This window comes from Apium graveolens, chromosome 1 (assembly GCF_009905375.1).
Source record: "Apium graveolens cultivar Ventura chromosome 1, ASM990537v1, whole genome shotgun sequence".
NCBI lineage: Eukaryota > Viridiplantae > Streptophyta > Magnoliopsida > Apiales > Apiaceae > Apium > Apium graveolens.
In genome coordinates this window covers 8,029,326-8,039,511 of record NC_133647.1, presented here as the reverse complement: position 1 = coordinate 8,039,511, position 10,186 = coordinate 8,029,326, and the positions used below count along the sequence as shown (strand labels likewise).

The window sequence follows — 10,186 nt, the reverse complement described above, 5'->3', positions numbered from 1 at the left end:
ATATCCAGGAGGTTGCTCAATGTAGACTTCTTCTTCGAGATAACCATTCAGAAATGTTGACTTCACATCCATCTAAAAAAATCTTCCACTGATTCCGAGCTGCGATTGCTGTAAGAAGTCTTATGGTATAAATTCTTGCAACTGGAGCGAATACCTCATCATTGTCAATCCCTACCTCCGCTTATAGACTTTAGCCACCAATTTTGCCTTGTATTTTTCCATTTCAGCTTCATGATTCGTCTTGGTCTTGTAGACCCATTTGACACTGATTACTTTCTGTCCTTCTAGAAGATCTGTGAGCTCCCAAGTATCATTTTTTATTGCATCAATTTCCTCATCTATGGCTTTATTCCATTTGCTTTCTTCAGAAGCCTCTTGGATCACATTCAACCATTAAATAAAATAAGGAATAATCAAAGGATGTTTGTACCGGACTTGTTGCGTCATATATATTATCCAGACTCCGCATCTTTCTCGGTGCTCCCCCTGAACTGTGGCTTCCTCACATCGATGGTGTTGATGCAGAAGTTTGTGGATTTGGACTTTGTGGAGGAGTTGGATCATCATCTCCGTCATCTTCAATGTTAGAGTTGTCACCGTCATTATCATCATCGTTAAAGTATAAACCGACAATTTTTCTTTCTTCCTCGCTCCATCTCCAGTAATCTGATTCATCGAACTCAACATCTCGAGAAATGATTAAATTCTTCGTTAGGGGATTATATAGTCTGTACGTCTTGCTCTTTTTGTCATATCCGGTAAAGATGAATTTCTCACTTTTATCATCCAGCTTCTTCCTATTCTGATCGGGAATGTGGGCATAAACAATACACCCATAAATTCTGAGATGTCCAACAAATGGTTTGCTACCACTCTATAATTCATTTGGAGTTTTGTTTTTGACACTTTTTGTTGGACAGTGATTCCACAAATAAACTGCACGTGGAACAGCTTCCGCCCTGAAAGTTCTTGACAAGTATTTTGCTTTCATCATACTCCTTGCCATGTCAAGAATTGTGCGGTTCTTCCTTTCTGTAACGCCATTTTTTTTAGAAGTATAAGCTTTTGTCAACTGATGATTTATGCCATATGCCCTACAGAAGCTTCTAAACAAGTTTGAAGTATACTCTCCTCCTATGTCTGATTTGAGTGTCTTCATATACTGGTCATTTTATTTTTCTGCAAGTGCTTTGAACTTCTTAAATTTATCAAGAGCCTCTATTTTTCTTTGATGATAAACACTAGCCACCCTTTTCCAGGCTTTGAACAAAGACCATCATATGTATTTGAACAACAGAAGTTGTGCAGCCTATCATATTTTTAGGATTCAAATTTGACCCTTACAACCCACCAGCTGTTGTCATCTTCTACTTTTGTTACATATACATGCATTTAGAAAGCTTTCTAGAAATCATCTTTCTCCATGCACAGCTACGTGTCCATTTTTCATGCTTCCACATCTTCACATGCTTGCAACTTTTATTGACTAATATTTCCGGACAACTAAACTTAATTTTTATTCTTGTTAAACATTCACACTACTTGGATATACTTACTTCATTTATTTGGTTTATACTACTACTTAAGATAATGCAAGTATTTATTTCACTTCGAGTTTGAATTCTAACAATTTGAATGTGATACAAATGATCATCAATGAAAGTATGTAGACCTAGTAACATATTGGCCTTCAAAGTGAACAACACATACCGGCTGTAAACCTGGTAATATATAGGTGAAATGCCGGTAAATAGTAATTTAGGTAAAAGTATGTATGCTCGGCAAAGTAGTAACCGGGAACATGAGATGATACTGAGAGGTGTAGTTTTGGTTCCTTCTTGTACAACATGTTTTTTCTTCAAAATTTTTACTAACATGTACAAACCAACCCAATGTATAATGGATTGGGTTGGTTACGAATTACTTTTAATGAGTTGGTTTTGAAAATCATCAAACCGTTTTTAATGGGTTAGGTTAATAAAATACTTTAAATAGGCTCAACCCTACCCGTGTACATCCCTAAATACTCATTTACAGTGCATCTTTATTTTGCTTGATTATATCCAACTTGTGTGTTTAAAATAAATTAAGCAAAAGTCAGTTTATCAAAGAAAAGGTTTCAGGTTAGATAGAAAATTGAAAAGAAAATATTTTATCTCGAGCTATGAATGAATTTTCTAAAAACTATCATTCAACTTATACTATCATTTGTTGTGAGCATATTGCTTTCACTCAATTTTTTTGTAAGGTGCTAAAAATTTTGATGAATAAATAATGACTTGTATCAATTATGAAAAATAGAGGCTGTATTCTATGGATGTGCTTGATTATATTACCAAAAAATATCGAAATATTAGATTTTTGAAGAATCGTGATTGACACTTGATCAACTAACCTTAATTAAATATATATAAATTGCCATGATATATGTATATTGGGCCACATAAACTGATTTCGACCAGGGTCACTCGAATTTGAGGGCCGACCCTGATTAGGTCAAAAATAACTTGGTATTGTTTGATATGAAGTCTTATTCGAACTCCCAGATATTTATTGTTGGGCACATCGTAAAAGATTTCATACTAATTAAGTTAGCAGTCTGCTTATTAATCAGCAAACTAAACTTCCTACAAATGATTTGGAACAAATCCTAATAATCCACCTCTTCATAAATTAAACTCGACACTTTTTAAATCCGCATATAACCAATCAAATTTTTTTACTAACCAGTACAAACTGTACAAACCAGCCATATGCATAATGGATTGGTTTGGTTACAAATTAATTTTAATGAGTTGATTTCAAAAACCATCAAACCATTTTTAATAAGTTAGGTTGATAAAATACTTTAAACTCACTCAACCCACTAAACCCTACCTGCATGCATCCCTAAATCCTTGTCATTAATAAGACATAGATCTTAAATTATTCTCATCAAGCTAGATTTTCATTAAGTTTTTAAAATTTTGAAAATTATTACCGAACCCGAATCCTATCGTATATTTTTTATATTTTTAAACGGTGAACAAATTTAATAACCGCTAAATTAATCAAGAAAGTTTTTTTAATAATGTAATATCATCCAAATGACTTTTCACACTCTCCTTTTTTGATGTTATTGTCATAACATAATAAAAAATTCACTTTACTTGAAAACAAAAAATTAGAAAATTACAAATTAACTAAATTACCATAAATAAATAAAAACTGATTTTATTATTATTTCCCATTCGATCCAAAAACACTCCCCAATCTTCCAAAACACAATTCTCCCCACTTTCCTTCACTTTCCAAATTTAAAAACCTCGCATCTCTCTCAACATCTAAAAAAGACACACACACAAACACACACACACACACTATGCAACATATAAATACTATCATATCTTCACACCCAGCCGCATCTCTCAATTGCACACCAAACACAACTGAAGCTTCTTCTCTATCTCTCTCTGTAAGTATACTACACATTTTTAAGCTCTTTTACAATTTACAGCTTGTGGGTTTTTCATTTCTTGCATAAATTCAATTTAATTCATCTTTTTTTGTTTCATTTTTGTGTTTTTTTGATTCTGGACTTGTAAAGATTGTATCTTTTTGTTGTTGCATGTGTGTTTTTGTGTTGTTTAGCTGCTTTTGTAATCTGCGTTGTTGGAAATAGTTAGTGAATTGAGTTAAGTAATTAGCCAGATTGAAGTTTTTTTTTGTTTTAAGAAAGACTAATGTTGTTGATAGTGATGTGAGAGGTAATGTGTCATTTGTATTTTTGGTAATTTTTTTGTTGATTTGTTTTCGAGTCTCAGTTTGGGAGGAGAAAGTTTGGGTTCCACGCAAGACAAGTTTGAATGTATCTAGTACAAACAAGTAAAGTGATGGTGTTTGGATCATTTCTCCAACATAAGGAGTGAGGATCGTATATTCATATCGTTATTTCTTTTTTTGGTTGATTGGCGGAAAATTTTTAAGTTTCCTGTCCCCGAGCTGACTATTAAAACCTAAATCTGTGAAATCATTTTGAAACTGCGGAATTGTTGCTTATTTGATTGAATTTGGAACCACACTGAAATTCTGAATCTATATTATTAGCAACAAACTTGGTAATTTTATAAATTTAATAAAACTGCAGATTTCCCTAAAATCTTTATTCTCTGGTGAAGTTAAAATTAATTAATGATTGTTACTATCCTACTGCGGGAGAGAACGACGACGACGTGCAAATAAAACTCTTTTGAAATAAGTTAAAGGTTGATATTAAATTAATTAAGCCGATTCTTTGCAGATGACAAAAGTTTTGTGCCCTTATTACAATGTTTATTTTATATTAATTTGGCTGTGTCTTGCATGTAGTTGTGAGAGAGATCTTTGCGGATTATGAAATTTTTTTGTGCCATTATCAGACCTAATTTTTGTATTATCTTTTAAAGCTGGTAACTGGTTGTAAGTTTTGATGACTATTAGGAAAATTTGCAGACCCTTCTTTTTGCACCAGTACATAAACTTCTTTCTTTTTGCATATAATATATTGATATAAATAAAGAACCAATCACACTTCACCCTTTAATTATACATGTGTAATTAATTTATATATATTTCCGAATTGTGATTTTCAATTCTGTCAGTCCCTACCAAAAAGAACTTTAAACGTACAAAATTAAGCATCAAGGCTGCGTTTTTTCACATCATTACTTGCTTTTGTATAGGTTTGTATATGTGTAAGGCTGCATAAGAGTGTGGTTAGATGTTTTTCCTATATTATTTTTTCACTTTTTTATATGTTCCTTTTATGAATTGCAAGATAAGTTTGGCATCATCTTATTTGGACATTGGAGGATGAATATTAAAATTGAAAATGTTTGGCATTCATCAATAACAACTATAGTGAAATGTAATTGCTTATATAGTTAATGATTAAATTCACTTGTTTGTAGTCAGTAATGTGATATTATAAACTGGTTGGTTTTTGAGTGGATGAATTTTGATGTATTTAACTGTCCCGTATACTGACAATTGATTTTCCTAAACAGGCGATAAACTGTTTGATATCTTTCCGAGACCATGGATAACCTTCCTGATGCTCTTGTCCAATACATTATATCAAACATGGACAATGCCAAGGATGTGGCATATGGTAACTGTGTCTCGAAGAGATGGAAGGGCTTGATGCCGTATGTAAAGAGCCTATACTTTCCTCGAAACATTTTTGATGACCTTAAAGCAGGACACACACCTGATGACATTATAATGCAGATGGTGTCGTCAATTTGCCGCCTAGAGACACTTGTTGTTTATTGTCCTTTCACAAGTGTTGGCCTTGCTTTATGGCTATCGGTACAAGGATCAGTCATAAGGAATCTTGATCTTCGGATGGACACTCTCATTAACCCCCAAGCCTGTACTGAATCCCCCTCCAAGTTGGATTGTTTGAGGGCTGCACCGAATTTGGAAACACTGAGTCTATGGGGTGTTTTAATGGTACGTTCCCCAAATTGGGATTCTTTTCTGAAGCTGAGGAGTCTTGAAATTGTCGGCACAGCATTGGAGGACCCTGCATTGGCAGATGCACTAAAGGCATGTCCTAACTTGACAAACCTTTCTTTACTTGGTTGCAGCGGATTGGGTTCTGTCTCAATCGAGCTTCCACAGCTGCAGCAATGCAATCTTGATTTTTATGGCTATGGTAATTGTTCACTTTCTCTTACCTCTCCCAAGCTTGAATCCCTTGAGGTACAAGGTTGTAACTGTCTTCGGGTTCCCGAGACCAAATGTTTGAGGACTCTCGCTATTGCTAACATGGCTGGTAAACATTAGACTTCCCTACAATCAGTCATTTTCTTTATCTTTCTACTTATTATATCTGCTTGATGGTTAAGCTTGGTTACGGCAGAATTTTAAGAAGTTCACATTTTGGTGCCTACAGGGAGAGTTTATAAGGTTGATTTTGGAAAACTTTCAGCCATCGAGTCCTTATCCATCAGAGGGGTGCAATGGCACTGGGATGCTGTAAGCAAAATTCTTCAACTGGCGAGTGAAGTAAAATATCTTTTCATGAAGGTGGAATTCACCGGTGATTCTGTGGAACTTCTTCCCTTTCCAGAGATCAACTTTGTTGAGTTCTTCAATAATCATGCGAAGTTGGAGAAACTTGACATTCATGGTGCAATGTTTGCTGCTCTTAGCCATAAGAACAGCCTACGACATGTAAGATTACAACTGATGCTTGTGTTTGCTATATTTAATAATAATTATTATTTGTGGAAATGTTTTGGTATAAAAAACCATGTGTTTGTTTATTTCCAGATTGATTCGCAGTTTGTATTTCCTCGCTTGGAGGAGGTGGTGATCACCATCAGATCTCCGCTTAGCCCTGAACAGAAAATGAGCACTCTTGAGGCTTTTGCCAAATATGGAAAGAATCTAAAAAAGTTGACCATTAAAATTCTTCATATGAAGACCAACCTCAGCAGTGCAGACGACTTTTTTCAAGAGATTTGCAGGTTCAGACACATGAACCGCACGATTGTTGCTATAGGATAAAAAAAGTTTAGAACCTTTTTAGATGTCATGATTTGCATATCAGAATCATTGCTTTGTTTCCTATTTCTTTAATTTGTTAACTGTCACAGTTTCCAACTGCACGTTTGCACTCCATTATTACCATAATCAGGAGGTTATTCAATATAATACAAACTTTTTTTTATTTGCTTTGTTTTCTTGTTGGTTCTTAAAGATGATATAACATTTGTAAACTTACAAATGTAATATCTATTATCTATTATCTATGTATTACTGCAACAAGCAGTTTTGGGGAAACATTTTATTCGGTATGAAAAGTCTTCATTTCCCTTGCTATGTGTAACTCTATAGTGTCCAACCCTTCCACTCCTGCTAACTCTGCAACGCACTCCTGCTAACTCTGCAAAACTTGCAGCGGAGGACGGGCATATTGAATGTTCAATATACGTTTGGCGGTTGGCAACTCTTGTTAAAAGGTAAATCTTCCAGAAATTTTATAGTAATTGTAGCAAACATGGAGTGGTTTCAATGAGAACTGAATCATAATTGTTATGATTTCTGTTTGAAATTTGGTGGAACTGGACAGGACATTGACTGAACAAAGAAATACATTTTAGGCGGGGGTTGGTTTAATGTAGCTACGTAACTATAATAACTAACATCTTATGGTCTTGAAGCAGCTTTTGATCAAATACATCAAATATGGTAGAAGTTTTTCTTTATCGCTCGACAATGTGCATTTCACAAGCAGAAATGTTTATTGTAAACACCAGGTGTTAAAGGAGGTTTCAATAGCTGAAAACCATAGCTAAAGCTTACAATTGTGCCTGGATTATGGAACATCAATTTAGGTACTGGTCCCGCTTTGAGAGATGTGGCTGGAATTTAGATATATTTGGGTGCTTAGATGCACATTGGCTTCATTATCAGTTTCTTTATGTTTTTTGTTATCACTTGAGTTTCTTTATGTTATCTTAAATCCACATTTTATTTTTTTGGTTAGAATTTAGTTCAAAAATGCCTGAGATTCTATTCCACCAAAATTAAATTTGTAAGTAGTTATTTTATTTGAACTTTTTGCTTGCGTTGTTTGATTTGTGGGCTGTATTATTGTCGGTTTTTGGAAAGTATTTTGTTAAAATTTTTAGGTTGTGTTTTTTCTTTCTACAGAAGAAGCTAAAAACTTATATGGTGTAGGAGGCGATATTGTTGCAAGGTGTTGTGACAATCTCAGTTATTTGATATTTCCACTTTTTAAGGTGACCCTCCCGAGGTTTGGCCTCTCGGGAATGGTATTGCGGTGTGTCCTGCGAAATTCGTTTCGATGCCTACAAACTTAGATTCCCAATCTTCTGTTTGACAAGTATTTATCTATTGTAAAGCGAAGTAAATAGTATTTATCTATTCTTACAGTATTTGATATCGCTTTATCTATTGTAAAGCAAAGTATCAAGTATACTGAAAAAGGGAAGGGTGAGGATTGTTTGAAATAACATTGTAACAAGCTAATGGTTGATGGTGCAGGAGTACTGCAGGTACACATTTCTCCATAGTATTCATTCATTAATAATGCCAACTTTTGCAGAACGAGTGCTTAAAAGGCTGCTGAAGGCGAGGAGATTCCAGCTCGTAGGTCTGATGTCAAACTTCTTCAGAATCTTGTGGTAGCTGAAAGTGAGTTGGATATGGATTCTTGTTTAAATTCTTGTTTTTATCATGCATTTGATTCTATTTGCATAAAAATTTTAGTCTTGTTGATGGATTTTATCATTCTTAACATCGAAAAAAGTTTAAATATCACATATGTGGCTTATCAGTTATCCCCCAACATCAGAATTCCCTTATTACCAAATTTATGTATTCCCGCACTACTCACCCCGCGTTTCCGCACAGGTATCTTTGGCGAAGGGATCCGTTGGGTTATTAAAACTTGTAGTTTTAGAGAGTCATCCTTTCCATATATGTTTCTGCCCACAATCACTGATATATAGTATTGTACTGTGAATTCATAAGTGATCACTAGACAACTATAGAAATAAAATGAATAAATAGAAATGAAATGTAGAATTTGGTCTCACAAACTAGAAGTAGTCTACAACGTACAAATGTATGGTGGAGGCAAACACCATAACCAAGTTTTGGTATGGTCGGCCATTACCATGTTTATGATGTTCTCCTATATAAGGTAATCAAGTTACATTCATTTCTTCACTAGAATCTTTACGAAAACGACACCAAAGGTAAACATTTAGTGAACAGCTTAAAGTTTTTTTTTAAAGAAAAATTAAATATATGTTTTGGTCATGGTTATAGATTTCGGAAATTGAACCTATTTGGTTGAGATATGTATTTGCGATTTATCGAACAATTTTTTAAAAATCGAATGATTTATCAGACAAATGTTTTTTACCGATTTTGAACGATTTCTATAATCGTGGTTTTGGTAAGATATTTTAGATATGATTCATTTGTTCCGACCTACTAAAAATGTTATTGTTAAGAGATTATATATTATCCTTTCAGATTTTGAATTCGATTCTCGTTCGTCCTAAATATGTTATTTTTAATCCTTAACATGTAGAATACGAGAATTCGAACCTAGGTATAATTGATTATTAGGTGATTTGCATTTAAGTACAAGAAATTTGATCTCAATATATTTTGATTGTCGTTTGAACATGACATCATGCATATATCCATCATGAGAAATGGGGGTAACATTATCAACGAAGCAACTTGTAGAGAATGAACATTATGAAAAATGACATCAATTGTAAATTTGTAATAACTATTTACAAGTTGAAGTTTATTGGCTGACATGTAAAAATGCGTGGTAAGTTGTTTGCTCTTGCTTGAAAGCATAAGCAAGAGACATCGCACGATATAACCGGATGCGTGTTCAATTGCTCGATTAGGCGTTAATTGACGAATATGACTTATATCATTATAATAAATATTCGTTCTAAGAAATTATCGGGATGAACTACAGAGGATAAACTCATAACCACTTTATTCAACTGTAATTTTGAGTTCCATTCACGCTCATCTTCGAAATTTGCTCATTCCCGAAATTTCTTAAAACATATGTTCAGTAATAAAACATATAAGTTTAATTAGTAAAAAAAAAACCTCAAAATTTCTCAAATATGCAAAGCACTACTTGGGGTACGTGTCTAAATAGTATGTTTGCAACTTTGCTTAGTATGATTTTTAGCTCAACTCAGAAGAATTAGTCGTGCACAGCGCGGCTTTAAAAAATTTGATGCTAAAATTTGTAACTCTATTTTTAAATTTATGAAATATAATTAATTACAGAGTGGTAAAAAAAATAATGACTGAAATATAGTATAAACACATGTCCAATCTTATTTTTTTAGTAATGATTAAATTCATTACTATCATAAATTATTATATTCTATGGAGTCCACATTTTAATTGGAGTCATCGGAGTTATTGGGGTCCATCTATATTCTGCAAATAAAATATCTTCTAAAACGTGTTATCTTACAAAACATGTTTCATAAATATCATTACTTCAATAAAATCATGCAAATTTCGTATATTTACAAGTACAATATGTATGTTCTGCAACATTAACATTTATGTTCTGCAAACTAAGTATGTTTTGTAGAATAATATATTTTGCAACATTCTACTTGTAAAATCTATGCAA

At 33.5% G+C, this 10,186-nt stretch overlaps 1 protein-coding gene across 3 annotated transcripts; it reads left to right on the top strand.

Annotated features, from left to right (window-relative positions):
- Window positions 1-3,286: 3,286 nt before the first annotated feature.
- LOC141660422 (F-box protein At1g10780-like) lies at window positions 3,287-7,607 on the top strand. 3 transcript variants are annotated; one of them, XM_074467417.1, is made up of 6 exons: window positions 3,287-3,454; window positions 5,025-5,797; window positions 5,918-6,198; window positions 6,298-6,494; window positions 6,929-6,989; window positions 7,287-7,607. In XM_074467417.1, exons 2-5 carry the CDS (start codon window positions 5,056-5,058, stop codon window positions 6,945-6,947), a joined length of 1,239 nt encoding a protein of 412 aa, XP_074323518.1. In that variant the 5' UTR covers window positions 3,287-3,454; window positions 5,025-5,055; the 3' UTR covers window positions 6,948-6,989; window positions 7,287-7,607. The 3 variants fall into 3 exon arrangements, with proteins under 3 accessions (XP_074323518.1, XP_074323514.1, XP_074323510.1); XM_074467413.1 differs by having other exon boundaries at window positions 6,929-7,607; XM_074467409.1 differs by lacking the exons at window positions 6,929-6,989; window positions 7,287-7,607 and having other exon boundaries at window positions 6,298-6,697.
- Window positions 7,608-10,186: the final 2,579 nt, after the last annotated feature.

Excerpts from the sequence above, each read along its gene's own strand:
- LOC141660422 (XM_074467409.1), top strand. The coding sequence starts at position 5,056 with ATGGATAACCTTCCTGATGCTCTTGTCCAATACATTATATCAAACATG. Across the intron at positions 5,798-5,917 it reads CGCTATTGCTAACATGGCTG|GGAGAGTTTATAAGGTTGAT; the intron begins GTAAACATTAGA and ends TGGTGCCTACAG. Across the intron at positions 6,199-6,297 it reads ATAAGAACAGCCTACGACAT|ATTGATTCGCAGTTTGTATT; the intron begins GTAAGATTACAA and ends GTTTATTTCCAG.